Raw genomic sequence first — 20,500 nt, 5'->3', positions numbered from 1 at the left:
CAACTTTCCAGACCTTGGAGGGATAGAAAAGGTCTGTACTGCCTAACCTTAAAGATCATGAGTCAAGCAAGTTGTATGATTTTTGGGGATCTAAGTGTGAGCCTTTCCCTGCAACTGTAAAGGCTAGCAACATTTTTTTAGATGAAAGCTGAGCTTCTCACACAATAACATGACTCCAGGAGCTTGGCATTGAGAAAAACAACAAATATTGTTAGATTTGCAATAAAATTGTAAAAGCTGGCAACACTGAAAATTATACATTTGAGAAATCTCAAAAAAATCCCCTAAAGGATCTAGGTCTATATCTGGGGAGTCTCCTAGGGCTACTGTATTCCATGAGAAGACCTTTCTAAGTGACATATAACACCAGTCTTTCCTTTGGCAGGGGATGAGATATCAGGACCATGCTATTACCAACTTTGGGAGTTCAAATATCATGATACAGCTCCCTGCCCCCCAAATCACAAGTTTATCTGTCAAATAATAATTTAAAAAAATCATTAGTGTTGTCTGGTTTTTGTGCTAAGCCGGGCTCTGTGTGTGTGTGTGTGTGTGTGTGTGTTTCATGATGCAAATTCAAAAGACACACAAACTAGGGGCACCTACCCACTTCTGGCTGATGGGAGGGACACACTTCCCAGGCCCTTCTTGTGCTTCCCCCAGGAGGCTTACCCCTGCTCTCCTATCTCCCCTGTCCTGTCCCCTGCTTCGTCTGCACAGAGCCCAGCTGCAGCAATTGCTGCAGCAAGGGCAGCTGACTGAGCAGGGCTTGGGAATGGAGGGCCAGTGTACCTGCCTTCTCTCCCTCTCCTCCCCAACCCCCCGCCATTGTTCTACCCTCTCAGTGCAGCGCGGTGGGAGGTTAAACAGGGCTGAAGCTGCTGCCACTCCCTGGGCTAGGGCCCTGCTCTGCACGCAGACAGAAGAAAGCTTGAGGCTTTCCAGCATGCTGAGGCCAGATGTGAGACCCAGTGTAGGACAAAGACCCTGACTAGGGGACACTAAAATCGTTCATGTAAGGAGGCTAAACTTTGATGGGATGTGCCCCTCAGTGCCATTCTGTGACCTCAGCCTCAGGACTCTTCACTTCTGATAGAAAGAGGGGTCAGTACTAAAATGAGTGGGCAGGAAATCTGTGAGGAGCAGGCAGCTTTAGAGCTTCAGCATCATCAGCAGCTGTTGGAAGCTCTGTCCTGTAGGACCCAGCAAACCTGGAGGTGGCATTTCAGGTGCTGGCCAATTGAAATTGTCAGCCAAAGCCAGCAGCTCAGGCTGTGGGGAGTTCCCTCTGGTGGTCACAGGCAGAAATGCACCTGCACAAACCAGTCAGAAATTCTTGAGTTGCTCAAGAGATCACAAGTGGATGTAACAAACTGTGAATGTTGTCAACATTACATGTCCAGCCCCTCAGACACTCTGGGAGATTCCACACTTCAGAGGAAAGAAGCAGGAGTTTCTCTGGCGGGTTCTTTTAAAAACTGTTTGAAGCTGGCCAGACGTTTGGAATGTTGGACTCTTTCCTGTGAAGATGCACTACCAGGCAGAGAGCAGGCCCACAAGTCACAGGTGCAAGAGACTTGTAGTTTATCCAGTGGCTCTGCTATTACTTACAGTGGTAGCACTGGCTCCTCCAAGGAGCTGAGCTGTATATTAAAGCAGCAGCGGTATGAGAATTCAGTTCCCATCCTCTCCCTCATGCTAAACAATTTCAGACTTTCTCCTTCCAGGCAGAAATTTTATGTCTTTGGCCTCTGCCTGAAGGTAAACTATTGATTTAAAAAAAAAAAAAAAAAAAAGGTTTGAGCAAAATCTGTTTAGCCATTTTTGGGCAAGTGGAGAGTGAGTCACCTACTGGGCATACATGTCTGCATCGACTCAGAGAAGAAGAAAGGGTGACGTACTCTGACTGTGGCTCTTTGAGATGTGTTCCATGTCCTGCCCCCCAGCCCCTCTGCACTAGCATCTTCCCCTAGACCAGTGGGTCTCAAACTGTGGGTCAGGACCCCAAAGTGGGTCATGACTCCGTTTTAATGGGGCCACCGGGGCTGGCTTAAACTTGCTGGGGCCAAAGCCTGAGCCCCACTGCCCAAGGCCAAAGCTGAAGCCCAACGGCTTCAGCCCTGAGCAGCGGGGCTCAGGTTACAGGCCCCCTGCCTGGGACTTCGCCTCTTGCACCTTCCCCCGGCCTGGGATGCTGGGCTCTCACCCCGCCCCACCCCCTGGAGCAGCAGGGCTTAGGTGAGCTCAGTCCCCCCCTCTGGGGTCATGTAGTAATTTTTGTTGTCGGAAGGGGCTTGCAGTGCAATGAGGTTTGCGAAATCCTGCCCTAGACATTCGGTGCAAAGAGACTGAGGTGGTCGGGGCAGCACTGCCTCATATAGCGAGGGGAAGGGTTATAGACACAAGATGTGACCACCACCCCTGTACACGTCTGCATCACATCTCAAAGAACCACAGTTACAGTAACTGTTTCATTTAGGTACCTAAATACCTTGACAATCTGGCCCTGAGATAGTATGGTTAGCACTGAGTTCTCTGTTGCTAAGAGTCTAGGTAAGAAGGAAGCTGTTCTAGCTGGTATTTTAAATGAGATGGAGGAATCTTGGAAGGCTGGAGATGTAGAAGAGAAAGTTTTTTCATTGAATTGAGATTGTGTGCAGGGAGAGGCTTCGGGAGGAGAGACAGATAAATAAAGAATACATGATGGCATGGAATACAGGATTTTTTGGCTTCAGTTTGGAATAAACACATCTTACATGCATGGCAGAGCTATGAATGTGTTAGCAGTGCAGCCCTAATGAAGCTTTTACCCAACATCACACATTTGAGTGGTCATATACTTAACACCTTGAGTCCAGCTTTCCAGACCTTGGAGGGATAGAAAAGGTCTGTAGAGCCTAACCTCAAAGATCATGAGTCAGGTCTCAAAAATCATGTGGTTGGGTTAAGTGTGAGCCTTTCCCAGCAACTGTGAAGGCTAGCAACATTTTTTTTAAATGAAAGCTGAGCTTTCAAAACTAGCTGATAAACCTAGGGTGCCCTTTCTCAGAGGAGACATGTATCTGCAGTGGCTCAGGTGTGAACACTAACCTCTGGCCTTGAAATAGCCCTCAGGAGCAAGGCACAACTTGAACCTACAAGGCGTTGGCTTTGAATTGACTAAGCTGTAATTATTTGGAATGCACAGGACCTTTGTCTGTTAAGCTTGTGAGGTGTCTAATTAAGGAGCCTTGCCTAGCCTTGGCTTCCTCCCATTTGCAAAATGACCCTCTCTCCCTTCTCCCTTGCTTTCATAGATTCCAAGGCCAGAAGAGACCATTGGGATCATCTATTCTGGCCAATTGTGCAGCACAGGCAAGAGACCTGCCCCCAAATAATTCCTAGAGCAGATCTTTCTCCTGCCCCACCCCCACCTCACTAAAGAAACAGTATTACAGTGAAACCTTTCTGAACCTCTTGAGAAGAACAGTGAACCCTCCATTGGAGGCAATCAGTTGTAAGAGCCATAGGTCATTGGAAGCAGGTTCCTGAGAGAGAAAATACATCACAGAGAGATGTTCTTAAGTTCTTTGGAATATTCTTAATGCAAAGTGCATAAAAATACAACTTACAAATACATTCAAGTCATTTACAGCCCTCTCTGTAGCAGAAGGAACCAACATAAAAATACACCCAGCATTTAAAAAGAGCTAGTGCAACTGTTAATTTCTTCCATCACATTTCTGAGCATGGAGTAACTTTAGGATGCAAACCTGTTCTCATTCCTGAGAGCAGTGTTAGTCATGTCATATACCCACACACACACTTCCCATGGGAGGCAGGGGATAGGACTGGCAACCAATAGATATGACCAGGGCTGCCCAGAGGGGGGGCAAGTGGGGCAATTTGCCCCGGGCTCCGCAGGGGTCCCCAAGAGAATGGCTGAGGCTCCCGACCCCGCCTCCGACCCCTCACCCGGAGCCTCAGCGCATCCAAGAGCTTCCCTGAACAGCTGCAGTGTGTCTCCGGCGGGGCCTGAGCTCAGCCCCGCTCAGAGCCGCGTGGTGAGGGGGCGGGGCTGTGAGCTCAGGCCCCGCCGGAGGCAAGCTGCACCGCTATTCAGGGACGCTCTTGGATGCGACACGCTGAGGCTCCGGGTAATAGGGGGAGCCGGGGGTAAGAGGCCGGGGCCAGGGGGGTTGGATAAGGGGCAGGGAGTCCCGGGGACAGTCAGGGGACAGGGAGGGGGCAGAGGTTGGGGCGGCAGTCAGGGGACAGGGAATGGGGGGGTTGGATTGTGGGCGTTCCGGGAGTCTGTCAGGACTCAGCGGGGGGGTGGATGGGGTCGGGGCAGTCGGGACAGGAAGCAGGGGTGGGGTCCTGGGGTAGTGGTGGTGGGGTCTCTGGGGGATGGTGAGGTGACAAGGAGCAGGATGGGTCAGGGATTCTGAGGGGGGGCGGGCAGTTGGGGGGCAGGAAGTGGGTGGGGGTCAGATAGGGGGCAGGGCCAGGCTGTTTGGGAGGCACAGCCTTCCCTACCCTAAAGCTCATTCAGCAGTTTGAGGCTTGCAGAAGAGCCGAGCTGTTAGTTTTTCCATTAGGGCTCCCATCCCTTCCACTTCTCAAATGCCAAATTATAGTCTATATTTAATTTCAGAGCCATAGGGAGATTCATGTCAGGGGAGGGTAGTTTCATTTAAAATTAGCCACTGGGGGAGGGATCACATAAGAAGAGCAATATCCTACACCACCTACCTCCTTCCCAACCCTACCAAGGGAGACCCCCACCCCCTCCCCTGCATTCTTGAGGCTTCAGAGGGGTTAATTCAGTGGTTCTCAAACTTTTGTCCTGGTGACTCCTTTCACATAGCAAACCTCTGAGTGCAACACCTCCCACCCCCTTATAAATGGAAAACACTTTTTTTTATATATTTAACACTATTATAAATGCTGGAGGCAAAGCGGGGTTTGAGGTGGAGGCTGACAGCTCCCGGCCCCCAGTAATAATCTCGTGACCCCCTGAGGAGTCCCAACCCCCAGTGTGAGAACCCCTGGGTTAATTTAATTTTAGCACCCTGTGTTCATTCACATCCATGTGCTATTTTGAGCATTTCAGTTTTCACAACATAGGCTCATCCCAGATTCTGGAACAAGCTCAAATGCTCAGTTCATGGAGTATGTACATAAGCTATACTAAAGACAAACCCACAGTAACCGTCTCCAGTTTGTGAGGGACCCCATGGAGCCAGTCTCTAGGAAACAGATAAATGCATGGAGGTTAAGTCCATTAATGGCTATTAGCCAGGATGGGTAAGGAATGGTATCCCTAGCCTCTGTTTGTCAGAGGGTGGAGATGGATGGCAGGAGAGAGATCACTTGATCATTACCTGTTAGGTTCACTCCCTCTGGGGCACTTGGCATTGGCCATTGTTGGTAGACAGGATACTGAGCTGGATGGACCTTTGGTTTGACCCAGTACGGCTGTTCTTATGTTCTAACCTAAATGAACCCAAAGTTATGGAGACAGATATGAGTCAAGGAAGCCAGCAGAGTATCAGAAACCTGGAAAAATCTCTGACTGGATGGGCTCAGGCGTTTGGTCACAAGCTGAGGTGGTTCAAAAGTTTTGGATTTTTTTTAAGCAGATTTTTTTTATTGTTTCTTTAAACAATCAAACACAGCAAGCAGCAAATATTTGGCCACAGACTTCTGAAACCCCAAATCATATTCAGGTTTTGGCAGACTAATTTCAGCTTTTCAATTAAAAAAAACCGCAACAAATTTTGAAGGAAAGCAGACATTGGCCGTGATTTTTTTCTGCTTTTTAAAAACCCCTAGTTTTCAATCCAAAAAAAGTTTTGAATGAAAATATTTGTCCAACCCTTTTACTGAGCTTTAGTGCCTTTTAGCACTAGCTGATGCTGAGAACCAGTGATACCTTGTAAACAAGTTTTCTTCAAACTGGGTTTGTGCCGAGTTGTGGAAGGTTTATTTTTCCCAGGGCCACCCGTGGGGCGGGAGCAAGTGGGGCAATTTGCCGTGGGCCCCGCAGGGGCCCTCACGAGAATATTATATTGCAATTTTTTTTATGGAAGGGGCCCCCGAAATTGCTTTGCCCCAGGCAGCCCTGGATATGACAGAGCAAAAAGATGGGAGGCAAGATCCTGGACACATCCCAGCAAACTCACAGCCCTAAGGGATTAGTTCCCTAAGAGTGAACACTATGTGGAGAGACGCTAAGAGCATGTTGAAGGGCAAAGTTCAAACCTCCAAATCCTAGAATGAGCCTGGTGTCTAGTTCAGAACCAATGTTTGGTGGTGGGATGGCCTTCCAAGGAGCAAAAAACCAAAGTAGTGGGGGAGAATAATATCTGCCTGAGTAAGTACAGATGTGAACGAGGTGGAGGTTCTCAAATGTGCCTAAGGGATTTAGGGCCTCAAGTCCCATTAAAGGTCAAGGACAGTCAATGGGGCTTGTGCTCCAACATCCATTTGGCACTTCTGAATATCTTCCTGAGCTCAGTAGGCTAGAAGAGCATCCAAAAGAAGTGGAAATCCTACTCAAACACCAAAATTAGACTGGGACGAAACTGTCTCTGTTGCTTTCATCCTAGTATAACAGGGCCAGATTTTTAAAGGTATTTAGGCATCTAACAATGCAGATAGGTGCCTAGCAGGATCCTAGGTACCCAACTCTCATTGATTTCAGTAGATTTCAAACTTGATTTCAGTGGGAGTTGGGCACCCTGACCTTTTGGAAAATCCTACTAGGCGCCTGTCTACATCTTTAGGTGCATAAATACCTTTGAAAATTTGCCTCTTAAGTTCTTTATAAACAGCAGTGGAATTTTGTTGGTGTTTTAGAGACAGTCCACTATGTCAATGTGGGCAGCCACAAACCATGATATGTGGAGGACTGCAAAATGATTCGACTCTCTGGAGGTCTTCATGCCTCAAACATCGCTAATAAGAACGCTATGGCTTGGCTTGATGGGATTGCATACACCAAAAAATAAATATTGTAAACAGAATTTATCTTCCCAACACCTCAGAGATGAGGTGGTATTCCTAGCGGGGATGTTTTTAAATCTACATGATACCAGTGTATTAAAAGAATTGGCCAAGAAGCTTTCTGAACCATTAATATTGATTTTTAACAAGTCTTGGAACACTAGGGAAGTTCCAAAGGTCTGGAACAATGCTACTATTGTACCAGTTTTTTAAAAGGGTAAACAGGATGGTCCAGGAACTATAGGTGGATTATCCTGACATTGATTCCTAGCAAAATAATGAAAAAATAATGGAAAGGCTGATACAGGAGCAAGTATAATAATTCAATTGACAGCAGGATACCAAGGGAGGAAAAATATCTTTTGAAGTTATTTGTCTTGTTAGACTGACTTCACGCTTGGTAAGGCAACTTACATCTTTTCATGTATTTATACCTGCTCCTGTATTTTCCACTCCATGCATCTGATGAAGTGGGTTCTAGCCCACGAAAGCTTATGCCCAAATAAATTTGTTAGTCTCTAAGGTGTCACAAGGATTCCTCATTGTTTTTGCTGATACAGACTAACATGGCTACCACTCTGAAACCTGTTAATATAATATACTCCTGTAGACTACTGGAAGGCATTTGACTTAGTCTTGTATGACAAGCTGATTAAAAAAGATTAGCACTATACAAAATCAACATAGCCTATGTTAAATAGCTTTAAAAGGTAATTGTAAATGTCATTCAATGAGGGTGTTTCTAGTGGTGTCCCCTAGTGTTCTTTATCTTAATGATCTGGAAGAAAATATAAAATCATTGCTGGTAAAGTTTGCAGATGAGATAAAAAATTGGAGTGGTAAATAATGATGGGGACAACTGAACTGGATTGCTTGGTAAATTGGGCTAATTTGAACAACATCAATTTTAATACAGCCAAATACAAAGTCATACGTCTAGAAAGAACGAATATAAATCAGCCTTCCAGGATGGGGGACTGTACTCTGGAAAGCAGTGACTCTGAAAAGGTCCTAAAGGTTATGGTACATAACCAACTGCACTTGAGTTTCCAGTGTGAGGCTATAAGCGGTCCCTGGATGTACAAACGGGAATAGCAAGTACAGTAGGGAGGTGGTATTACCTCTGTGTAAGACCTTAGTGAAACCATCACTAGATACTGTCTAGTTCTGATGTCTGTATTTCAAAAAGGAAGTTGTCAGTGATGACTGGTCTTCAACAGGGGTCTCCCCCATCCTCATTGAATGCCCTAACTGCTGGGCTCAGAGTCAGTCACTCTTTTTCTGGCCCAGTGACTAATTATTTATACAAAGTGGAACAGCATCAACAGGCAAGACTAGAAGAGACATACTTCATGCTAATCCCCAGCCCAGTGGCTAGGGCAGCCTGAAGGGAGATGGGAGTTCAAATCTCTGCTCCACAGCAAGCAGAGAGGGATTTGAACCTAGGTCTCCACTCTAAAGTCACATAGGTGGGCTGAAGGCTATAAGGGGGAAGCAGCACCAACACCTGCATTTCCAGGATCAGCATTGTTTAGCACAGGGCTCTGAGCATGCCTGCCAAAGTGAGGCCCCTAAGGCAAGATAGATGGGCAGAGTTGGCCCTAGGTGTTTTGCCAACCAGGTTGGACAAACCCAGCCAAGTGATGTCACACACTCCAACTCCATGGTGTTGAGTTGGTGCCCCCAGAAATTGGCACCTGCCTCTCCAGCTGGCCCTGTCAGCATGGGAATGCTGAAATTGAGGCTGCTGCCAGGACTCATGTGTGAAAGAGGTACCTAGGTGTTAGGACTGAGGTGACTGTGTGCATACCCAGTGGCAGATTTTAGGCACCTAAGTGACTTTGCAGGTGGAAATTTAGGTGCCTACAGGGTTAAGTGGCAGCTGAGTGGGGGTTCTGAGGATCTAAATGTTGGATGCAGGCATCTGAAGTCCTTTGTGGATCTAACCCTTTCTGTTCAAAGTCTCTCCTGTGGGAATTGTGCTGGGGAACTAAAGGGGGGTATCCATTGTCTCCTTTAATCTACACATTAGCCATGGATAAGACTACATTTTAGTTACAGGTATTTTTAGTAAAAGTCATGGACAGGTCATGGGCAGTAAACAAAAATTCACGGCCCAAGACTTGTCCATGACTTTTACTAAAAATACCCGTGACTAAATCTTGGGGTGGGAGTGCCACGGGGGCTGCGGGGAGGCAGCCTGGGGGTGCCATGGCCCCAGTCCCTGCAGATGCTGGGAGGGAGGCAGGTGGCACTGCATGGCCCGGGACCCCCATGGCTCCCCAGAAGCGGAACCATCCCTCAGCTCCTAGGCGGAGATGTGACCAGGCAGGTCTGCGCATTGCCTCCACCCCAAGCACTGGCTTCTCAGCTCCCAGAGGCAGCACACAGGGCCCACTGGCCATGCCTCCACCTAGGAGCCGAGGGATGTTGCCGCTTCCGGGGAGACCTCCTCCCCCCTGAGGTAAGCGCTGCCCAGAGCCCCCACCCCTTTCTGTGTCCCAACCCCCAGCCCTGAGCCCCTCATCCAAACTCCTGTTGCTGCTGGGGGAGGGGGGGCCTAAGGCTGCCCCCACAGCAGCTGGTGCAGCTGGCCCAGGGGCTGCCCGAGCTGCTCAGGCAGCCCCCGGGCCAGCCACTGCAGAAGTCACAGAGGTCCCAGAATATCATGGAATCTGTTACCTTAATCATAGAATTCTAGAATCATAGAATTCAAGATCAGAAGGGACCATTATGATCATCTAGTCTGACCTCCTGCAAGATGCAGGCCACATAAGCCGACCCACCCACCTCTGTGACAAACTCGCAGCCTTAGCCGTGGAGCCTATTGCACAGTGAATTTATCACAGGAATACAACTTGTAAGAACATATCAGCTGTAATCACCAGGGATGTGATATTATTTGTATCTAACCCAAACAGCTAAAGAAATCCATGACTTTAGGAAAATGAGTGGCTTTGAAGTAAAATATTCTAAATCTGAAGTGCTGTCTGTGAATTTGCCAGCCTCTGAGAAGTCACCCTTCCAGAAAACATTTGATACAAATACCTGGGAATCAGATCTCAAAGTGCCTAGAAGAGCTCCATGATTTCAATATCAGACCACTACCTCAGGAAATGAGAAAAGATTTGGAGTGCTGCGGGAAGTATGCATTTTCTTGTTTAGGGATACTAGCCACACTCAAAATGACTATTTTTTCAAAGGACATTCTTCTTGTTCCAGAATCTTTCTGTAATCATTCCAGATAAAACTCTAGCAAGAATACACAGAGTGGTGTTAGAATGTAGATGGAATGAGGGTGTTCATAGATTCCAAGGCCAGCAGGGATCATTTTGATCATCTTCTGTGATCATCCTGTGTACACAGGCCAGAGAACTGCCCCAACCTTTACAAAAACAGCCAGTCTTGATTTAAAGATGGTCAGTGATGCAGACTCCACCACGACACTGAGTAAATTGTTCCAGTGGTTCTGTTAAAAATGTACACCTTATTTCCAGACTGAACTTCTCTTCAACTTCCAGCAATTTCTCTGCTAAATATGCGGGGCTAATATGATGCCTACTGAATTAAACCAAACTCTTCAGAGTTAGTAAATAATAATTTTTCTTTAAAACAAACTAAATACATAAAGTTATGTTTATGTGACTTGAATGTTGCACAATTGCAACCACAAAGTCCAGAAATGGAAAAGTTGTTCCAGTAGCAACATGTAACCAGATGCATTGCACAGGTGGAGTATATTTTAATTCTGCTTTGTTTGTTTAAGAGGTAGTTTAGACTCCCATCTTCAAAGACAGCTGCTAATTTTAGAGTATCCAGTTTTTGGCTACCTGGTTGAAATCAATGGGAGCTGTAGACGTTCTTCATCTCTGAAAATCAAATATTAGGGCCCAGATCCTCAAAAGTGCTTAGAGGCCTATCTGCCTCTGCAGGTACCTAAGCACACCATTGAGGTGCCACTGGCATTTTGAAAGCCATGACTCAGCTGGCGCCTAAGTGCCCTGGGTGCCTAAGTTTCCACTGGTCACACCGAAGTACTAACTCTGCCCCACAGCTACTGAGCTGCTCTGAGCCCTCGCTGAAGCCCCATAGCCCCCGAAGCAGGATTCTCAAACTTGGCAGGGGAATTCCTGGCTTGCTAGTGGGGCCTAATCCAGTCAGCATTCTCTGAGCCGGTCTAAGTGCTGATACCAGTCAGACCGACAGCAGGAGGGCTGGAGACAGGCCACTAATAGGCAGCAGAGAGCCTGCAGAAGAGAGCACCAGGGCCAACGGGAAATGTAGGGCAAGCATGAGAAAGGTATCAAGCATGAGCAAGAAACAGAGAGAGAGAAATGGTTACAGATGCTAAGACATGGGCTACCTAAGCAGCTGAACTGGCTTAGAGCCCTGATCCTCAAAGGTATTTAGACACCTAACTCCTGTGGGAATTAGGTGCCTAAATATCTTTGAAACTATGGGCCTAGATCCCTAACTGCAGGAGTGCATTCGTGGCTGAGGATCCTCAGTGGAGGGAGATGCTAGGTAATCCAGGTCAGCCACTTAGGCATCTATATTCCATTCTTCTCTCTACCCCTCTCCTCAACCTTTTGCTCCTGGCTGGCTTAGAAAGCTCCCTGTTCAGCTACCTGGCTTCTAAGAACCCCTTCCTTAGACACCTACCTTATGAGGGGTCTGGGCACCTAGCATGGGCTGAAATGCAACAGGGTGGCAGAGCATCTAGGGGTTACACATTGCAACTCTGATCAGAGCAATGCTGAGGTATCTCTAAGGATCTGGGCCTGTGTGTGTAACACTGGGCACCCAAAAAGGGAAGCCCCTCACTCAGGGCCCACTTCAAAAAATGTTGGCTTCAGAACGCTGCTGTTTATAAATATTAATTGAAAACGAACCAGTTTGCCCTGAAGCAAAGTTAATGGTGCTGTTGCAGTTCTAATTTCTATATTTCTTGCCTGATGAAACTGTTTTTTTAACTTTGGAACCTTGTCATTGCATCAGTTATTCTGCACTCTGGGTTTGCTGTGGGAATACATGGGCAGCAGGTCGTTTGCTGATGATGCAAAGTTATTTTCATCAGTAAATCTGACAGAGGACTGTGAGGTTCCCCAGAAGGCCTTATGCCCTCTGTGAGACTGGACAGCACAATGAATGGTGAAACTCACCATGGGCAAGTGGGCACATTAGCTAAATTAGCCATGACTTCTCCAGTGCTGCACACCTGCAGGACTCTTGGAGGCAGCTAAAGTTCTGGGCAGTCTCTGGTGTATTGAACAGCACAAGATTTCCAATCTTTTTGCTCCTATTACTACAGGAGGAAAGCAAAGATTTTGTTCCCACTTCCAGAAGAAAACAGTATGGCTCTTCTGAGCAGCTGTCCCAGGCTGAGACTTCAGAGAAAAGGCCAACCTCCCAGGTGGAGCTGCAGCAGCGCCCTGGAACCAGCCCCCATGCACAGCTGGGCTGCAAGACAGAGGACCAGGTAGGTCAATCTAAGTGCTATTCTAAAGAGAACTAAACTGGTCAAGGGTGAGGCATAAGGCTTTTGCTTCAGAGATTTGAAAGCTCGGTGACTTTCACCCTACAGCCAGGTCGGCCCTGGGGCCACTGCTTCTGCAGGGTTGGGGGTCCATTCCTGCCCATGTGTTTGGGGTAGGCAGATCCTTCCTACCTCTTTTCACATGGGGGACAGGGTCACAGGGGTATAGGTAAGTGGATGGAGGGTCAGGTGGCTATTTTCGCTCCCTGTGTGATTAGGGGTGAAGAACAGTGCTGGAGCTGCCCAGAACTCTTTCTGTTCCATGTTCATTGAGAAGCAAACCCAACAGATTGCAAGTCAGTTGGGATGACATCCTGTTTTGCCTCACTCTGAACTTTCCTTTGGGTATAAGCTTGTGTGCAGGGTCTCTTCCCATTGATTTTCGTTTGTCAGTGTTTGGAGCAGTGGGTGGTGAGGAAATCGTCTCTCACAAGCACCACTTCCTTCCCCATACAGAGAACTCAGAGGGGATTTGCATGAGCCTACACTGCACTTTAACACTCATGGCTGGCCCATGGCAGCTGACGTGGCTTTGCAGGGCTTGAACTGCAGGCCTGTAAAAATTGCAGTTGCAGACGTTCAGGCTTGGGCTGGATCCTGAGCTTTGGGGTCCCCTTCATGGGGTCCCAAAGCCTGGAAGTCAGCCTGAGCCCAAATGCCTACGTAGTGATTAAACAGTCCTGTTGCCTGAGCCCCGCAAACCTGGGTCAGCTGACATGGGCCTGAGCACATGCATGGCCAAGCCTGAGAAACACTGCCTGGGAATTCATAAAGATATGAATGTTTTGACAGTTGGCTGCTGTTCCTTCAGAGCCTGTCTGCACTGGCACTTAGAGATGCATGGCATCTGTCCTGAGTATGCTTTTTTCGATGGATGCTGTTAGCAAAGTAAACACTATGCAACTTAATGTGACTGTCCAATGGCATCATGGGGCTCCGTATGCATTGTGTCTCCATGACTTGAGATCAGATTTGTCTAATTTGGAAATAAGAAGACATGTTTTATAACTGTCAATGCCACCAACTCCCCTTTGGGTCTGAGAGTCAAGCTGAGTTCTTTCCATTCCCTGCATCATCACCAATGGTGGTTGTTCTGCAGCCAAAGTATTCCCACAGGGACACCTTAAGGCTAATGACATTGCACGGGTGTCATTAGGATCATGATCTGCAGAAAATGGGGCTCCACAGATTTAGCTGAGGGCTTATTTTGGCCCTGCAAGGTCACCTATTACTGGTGATGATGCACAAGAATGAACCCAGTGTGATTCATAGATCACAGGCTGCCTTCTTGAGGTTGGCAGCTGGAAAAGCCTGGAAACTAGTGCCCAGGTTATATCCACTGGGAAATAGGCCAGGTCCCTAAGGGAAAAATTCCATAAAACTGAGAAAATAGCAACTACAAAACTGTGCTCCTTCTGTAGCTCAAGGAGGCTGATTTAACAAATATGACTTGTCCCTGGACAAGGCCATGGTATCACTGGGAAGCCTAAGGATGAGATGGGGCATGTCAGAGCTGTTCCAGTGTAAATACAGAAAGGGGGTAGGTTCCACTGGCCAGATCTGACCCTGTCTGCTCCCTCTGAGTTGCCCTGTCTGGTGCATGAGGCTGTGGCATTTCCTCCCCCCAGGGGAAGGTAGGAGAGGAGGTAAAGGGAGAGGTTTTGGAGGATGGTGGCTGTCCAAGAGAAGTTGTGATGTTTGTTCCTCTGGTGCATACTGCTGTTGGAGGGGAACAGATCTCTGAGCTGCTGAGTATGTGATGCTGTGGGGTTCTCTCTTCTAGGGCATTTCCCGCTCCTCCCGGATGACCTCTAGGAGATGAACTTCTTTCCTTTCACCAAACGAACACTCCATTTCATGGGGCAAGAGCTAAGGATGTTACCAGCTGCATGGGTGTCATTCCTGCCTTGTAAATGCAACAAAGCCTTCAGCTAGCCTGGAATCTGTTTTCGAATGTGATTTGTGTGAGACAGAAGATTAACCAGCACATTTTCCTTCTCTGCCAGGAAGGTGGCTGCAGAGACTTCTCTCAGGGGAACCCCACTTCTCATCTCTGGGCTGAGACTGGATTTGTCTCCACAGGAATATAGGTCTGTATGGAAACTCTTCTGGGTCCATGGCCACTGCTTCTATAGCCTGCTATGATACTTGCAGTACAAAAGAGAACCCTACATTAACCACTGTAATTTATAAAGAACACTAGAGCTACCCCAATGGCCACAGTGCAACTGGCTCTCACAGCTGCTGAGCACATCTGGATTTTCAAAAGGAACCAAGTCCTTCCACATCTGAAAGTTTTCAGTGTCATGATGAAAGTTTGCATTATTCTTAATCTGCCTCTGCTATTGCTCAGTCAAAACACCTTGCACCAGGAAAGCACATGAGTTCCCAGATCTCTTCAACCACATGTAGGAGGAACGCCGTCACCGCAGGTCACATCTATGTGCAGAGAACATTGCTTAGAGAGCTTCTTCACCAGGACTCCTGCCACAGGCCTGGCATGCCTTGCCACCCCATTCCTCCTTGGCCAGAAATTTGATAATACAAGGCTGTTTACTGAGCCAAGCATAACAGCAATGAACGCTTGCCCCAGCTTGGACTTGGCTGCCTTTCAGCCAGAGCTCTGTGCTCCCACTGCCCCCCTCTCCCACCTTAGCTGCCATGCACAAAGGTTCATGAGTGGAGCTTTGCACCCTGCACTCGAAGGCAGAACCCTCCTCTCCAAGAGGGCCTTCTCTTCCTTCCCAAAAGGCATAAATGAGCATTGAGCTAAGCTGGGATTGATATGCTCAGGCCATTGTCCAGCCTTGCCAGGAGCCATCCTGTGCATCTCCCTTCTGGCCAGAGGCTGTTCTACCTTCTCCCTACTACCTCTCTGGATAGGGGCTTTTCCTTGCCCCTCCCTGTTACCACTCTGGACAGGGGATATTCCATGAACCTCCCATCATGCTTCAGGACAGGGTGGTTGCCTGAACCTTCCTGTCTCCCCTGTGGCCATCCTGGCTAGGATCCAGGCACAATCAAAGACTATAGTCATGTGTTTCCAAGGTTAATATCCTCAGCAGAGAGAGATGGGGACGGGACAGAAGCAGACTCCATTGCACTGGCTATTAGTGCTGCATGGCACCCAGCCCAGTCAGTGCCGTGATCTCGTAGTCTGTTTGCTCTCAGGAAAGGCAGTTTGCATGTGAACCACAGATGGGTACAGAGCTCTCATGTTCCCATAGGCAACCCCATCCCTGTCCCATCTTCCCATCCCCAGCTCACATATAGAAACAGCTGCTCTTTTCCCCAGACCTCTCCTTTAGCCATCAGGAATGGCCGCCCCCCCCCCCCCCATAGGAGATCACCAGTGGGCCCAGCCAATCCAGGGGCTGGGGTTAGGGAGGGAGGCTGGAGCAATAATAGGAGAAAAGAAGAGGAGCCTACTGAGCCCTTATCTTCTGCACCCACCTAGCCCCCATGCCCTGTCACTGGGGCACTCTGCACTCTGGGCCAGGGAGGACGGAGTCCCTGTCGGGTCCCAAGAAACAACATTGCCTTCCCCTCATGCTTGCCACTGGGTCTCCCCAGCACCTGGAATCCATGGAGGAGCTCAGCCGGGGAGGCTGCTGGGTAAGGCCCAGCTCGCTCAGAGCCCCTGTGCTTGGCCTGTCCAGTGCAATGTGAGGGGAGGATTCATTGCCTGACATTCATGCCCTCAGCCCCACTCCAGGAGAGCTGAGCTCATTCTGTGGCTGCTTCCTGCCCATGCTGCAACCTTGTATGGTAAGGACAGCAGAGCCAGGCATGCCCCAATGAGAGGAGTGTCCTGAGCCTACGTTGTTGTGGCCAAGAGAGGGGGTGATCTGCCCCCTGAACAAACCACTTATTAGGTGACATCTCAGGGCTGGGGAGCAGCCTGCTGCAGATACACCTTGTGTAGCACACCAATTCCCCTTGGGGCCCACTGCTCCAGTCCCTCTACTTTACGCCATCTGCTGGGCAAAGGGAGTTCTGCAGAGTCCTCAGCCTAAGCTTTGCGGCAGCTGCAGTAGGCTCTTTGCTCTCTGCTGGTAGGACACCCTTGCGTGTAACGGTTTCCTCCCCACCCTCTCACAGCCACCATGAACCTCCACTGAAAGGGAACAAGGCTGGAACTCGGTATTTGCTGACAGTGTTAATGCTCCACTCAATTGCCATGTTTGTCCCTTCCACAGGTGCTGGGGGAGGGTTTAGCCTTCACTTGCCTTTTAAGCTGGGCACATCCTGTCCCACCACACCTGGAAGCAGCAGTGCTCTGAACACTCTGTACCATCGCTGGACCCAAATTCCCAATGTACCCCACAGGAGGCAGCACTTTATGAGCAGTAAGGAAGAAGTGCTCCCCAGGCCAGCTGCTGGACTGGCAGCAAAGGGTCATGGCTGGTTTCACTCTCTTGGGAAGTGTGATTGCACTTGTGTGTTAACTCTGCTCTAAGCATAGTTAAAGTCACAGTACAAGGTTTTCTTTGTATGCTGATAATAGACCAATCCTTCCTCTTTACGTCTTCCCCTCTTACTTTCCCAAGGTTCATGGCTAAAATTTTCAACAGTGCTGAAGTCACTTCAAAGCCTAAATCCCACTGCTGTCACTGGACCTCATGTCAGCAGTGAGTTGGGCCATGTCATCTGTGGTAAATGGCTCCCTGGGCACCAGCAGCATGTGAGCCCCTCCTACAAAGGCTTGTTCTGCTGCCATTTGTGCCTCTATCCCGGTCCATGCACTAGCTTGCTGCTGGCTGAGCCTGCCCCTCTGTGCAGGGTTAGGGTAGCTCTCTGAGCCTTGCCACTCATGCAGGGAACTAGCTGAACCATTCCCATGGCCACCAAGGGGTGTTAGCCTGCTGTAGCTGAGCCCAGCCTTGGTGAAGGTGTCTGTGTTGTGGCTGTTCCCCTGCTGGACAGCCCTTCTCAGTGCCCTCGAGGGTCACATACCCAGCATAGACTCTGTGGTTCCTTCCAAGCCTTTCCTCATTCAGGCACTGCCTCAGCTGAGTACAGTGCTGCCGTAGGCATTCATTTCACTCCTTACTGGGGCAGCTTTGAGGTCATCAGATGCTAGTCTTGTACTCATAAGTCCCTGCCTTGTCCTCTAGCCCTCACAGCCTCCCTCTCTAAGATGCTGTGCAGCAAAAAGTCATTTTGGCCTTGATCCAATGAAACTCCTAAGTATGTGCATAACTTTCAGCCCAAGTACAGTCCCACTGACTTTAGAATGAAAGCTACACACATGCATAGATGATTTGCTGGATCAGGGCCTTGGGCAAACCCAGCCAGCAGAGTCTGTAGTGATCTCTGGCCTCGCCATTCCTCAAGCCACATCTTAATGCCCTCATGTCTCCTGAGGGGGGAGTGTGCTACATGCACCATCACTCCAGCTCCCTTCAGTCTGCACAGAATCTGGGCAGGAGGCCTCATGTTCTAATTAGGCAGAGTTCACACAGCTCCTCTGTATGCTCCCATTGAAGCCAGAGAGGGTGTTGCCAGACATGTCACTGAGAGCAGGAATGGGGCCATGCTAACTTAGATGCAGTCATCCAAGCACTGGGCAGTGCCCTTCCTTAGTCTGCCTGCAAACAGGAACTCCCCATTTGGACAGCCATAAAACTCAAGCCCCACAATCAGCACAGGGGGGCAGCCCACCACTGAAATCCAGGTCAAATGCGCCCACTGCCCTTTCTCTCTGACGGCCTTGTCATCAGAGCCAAGGGCAAATGCAGTGAGCCTCATTGTTAACTCTGAATGGTGCCAGCTCCCATCAGAGCCTGTCCACACCCGGCATCAGCAGCCTTTAAGCAGTGGACTAGGAGCACTGGAGTGTCTAGTGCCACTTCTGCTCTCCACAGGAGGGTCCTGTGGAAGCCAGACACAGTGGATCGAGGGCTGTTTCCATAACTCCAGAGTCCTGGGGCACAGAGAGATGAGCAGATAAGAACTTGTCTTCATTTATCCTGGCCAGTAGTTTGGACTGTTCATTCACTACTTTAAGTCATATTATTTGGATCCCTGTTCTCGAACAGAAACAATCTCACTACCATTTCACTGGTTGTAAATAATGAATGTAAATGTCAGTAACTAGGTTGTGGGTTGTCTTTTTAATAAATCTGAGATTAACTCTGAGCGAGAAATCCTCATTGAAACCTAATGGGGACATATCCCCTAAACCTGAGTGCAATAGGAGCTGATTGTATTATTAAACTAATATTAATGATTTCAGGAAACATGACATTTTACTCAAATTGCACACTTTTGAGAACAGCTGTAAAATAGAGTAAATATTTGTAAATATTGTCAGCACTGGGGAAATGTTGTTTGTAATTGTAGCATATGAATATGGTGGGGTTTCCATGGACTTGATAATGCTGAAAATGTGAATCAGACATTCAGAGAATTCCAAAGTTGTAACTGTATTTGCTGCCTGTGGGAGTTTGTAACGGTTGTTCTCATCTCCCAAGAAACACTTGAAGAAAAATCCCACCCTTTATATGCAGACCACACCTCCCAGCTAGAGAGGAGGTTTTGGAAAAACTGGTATTTACCAAGGGGGTTTTCACACTGCCATGGATAGCCTCAGAACAGGCCTGCTTCAGGCACCTCTTGGACTAGGTGGTTCAAGAGTAGCTCCCTTCAGCTTCCCTAATGTCTGGAAATGAAACTGCAGCCATCCTTGGGGATGCATTGAGCAAGGTATGGCCCCTCCAGTGGCTCTGGAAATTCAGGAGTCTGAATACCTGATGTTCTTTGCTGTCTCTGTCCATCAGTGGTGGGAATTGTCAGATACCAGCTCATTAGACATGACGGGCAACAGGAGGGCTATGATGCTGAAGATGCTCAGAAAAGCAAGGAAAACACAAGGAATAGGGTGCAGGTGGCTCCCGTGGGTGTTTGGGGGGAAGGATTTACACAGAGTGAAGAAATAGTTACACTAGTGCGCACCTTTAATAGAACTAGCCACAATCATCCCACCCATGCGCATAAAGACCATTTACTGCGCAAGAGGTGAAGAGTGATGTAGCTGCTTTGTAGGGATCATCTAACTCTTCCTTGATTATTTCAGTGTGCATTGGGGAGGCACCTTTGTCTTGCTGCCATTCAGCACCTGAGCACTCCAGACAGTATGGAATGTATTTTTAAGAGACTAAATACATTTTTTGTATTTGTAGATGTTTGATTGTGGAACTGGGTCCAGTCATGATGTTACAGGCAGATAGTAAACCAGGTCTCTTTTCCTTTTCACATATTCCTGCTAAGTTATGTGAGTCCAATTCAAGTTAATTCTTTTCTGAGGTTCTGTTATTCACAGTTCCCCTCTACTCCAGACAAGAGAGCTACCAGCACTGTCCTGACTCTCACAAAACTCATGTAAGCATGTTCAGTAGGGGAAAGCCTGTTCCTTCCTCTCCACACTGCTTAAAGATGGTGCTCACCTCCTACCAGTTATATAGCGCTCCTAGTCTGCATGCCAAGTTTAAACACAGTTTATCTGCATGTATCTCCTGACTAATGCTGTCAGCTCTACAGTATGTAATCAATAAAATTATCCCTTTGTACGTGTTATTGGGATATGTGTGATTTGGGGCTGTTGTTTGTGACTTGGTAGGTTTTTGGCTTCTCTGTCTATGGAGTTGACATAATCTCACATCCATGCTCCCTCTGCAGAAGATGAGCAGAGGCTTTGTGAATTCCAGTGGGGCCTGATTCGGGGATGTAGGTGCCTAAATTGGCAGTTAGACACCTAAGTCCCTGTGTGAATCTAGCCCCAAATGAGTTTAGGCACCTACAGGGTTCAGCAGGCATTTTGTGAATCGCAGTGGAGCCAATAACTGGGACTTAGGCACCTAAGTCTGGTGTTTAGATCCCTTAAATACATTTATGAATCTAGGCCTAAAAGCCTTTAACATATGTTTCAAGCTCAGAGGAGTTTGGAACAGCAAAACCATATCACCTGTGTAA

The 20,500-nt window shown here is 48.2% G+C and overlaps 1 protein-coding gene across 3 annotated transcripts in view; it reads left to right on the top strand.

Annotated features, from left to right (window-relative positions):
* LUZP1 (leucine zipper protein 1) overlaps positions 1–20,096 on the top strand; it is a 31,800-nt gene extending 11,704 nt beyond the window's left edge. The window contains exons 2-3 of one of the 3 annotated variants that reach the window (XM_044997944.1): positions 12,302–12,469; positions 14,533–20,096. In XM_044997944.1, coding sequence (XP_044853879.1) covers positions 12,302–12,469; positions 14,533–14,616 — 252 coding nt within the window. In that variant the 3' untranslated portion in view covers positions 14,617–20,096. Of the gene's footprint in view, positions 1–3,296; positions 3,414–12,301; positions 12,470–14,309 lie in introns of those variants that run through there. The other 2 variants (XM_044997945.1, XM_044997946.1) reach the window with 2 other exon arrangements.
* Positions 20,097–20,500: the final 404 nt, after the last annotated feature.

Source organism: Mauremys mutica, chromosome 23 (assembly GCF_020497125.1).
Source record: "Mauremys mutica isolate MM-2020 ecotype Southern chromosome 23, ASM2049712v1, whole genome shotgun sequence".
NCBI classification, from domain to species: domain Eukaryota; kingdom Metazoa; phylum Chordata; order Testudines; family Geoemydidae; genus Mauremys; species Mauremys mutica.
Note: the sequence above shows the minus strand (reverse complement) of the source record. Positions and strands in the feature narration are given on the sequence as shown.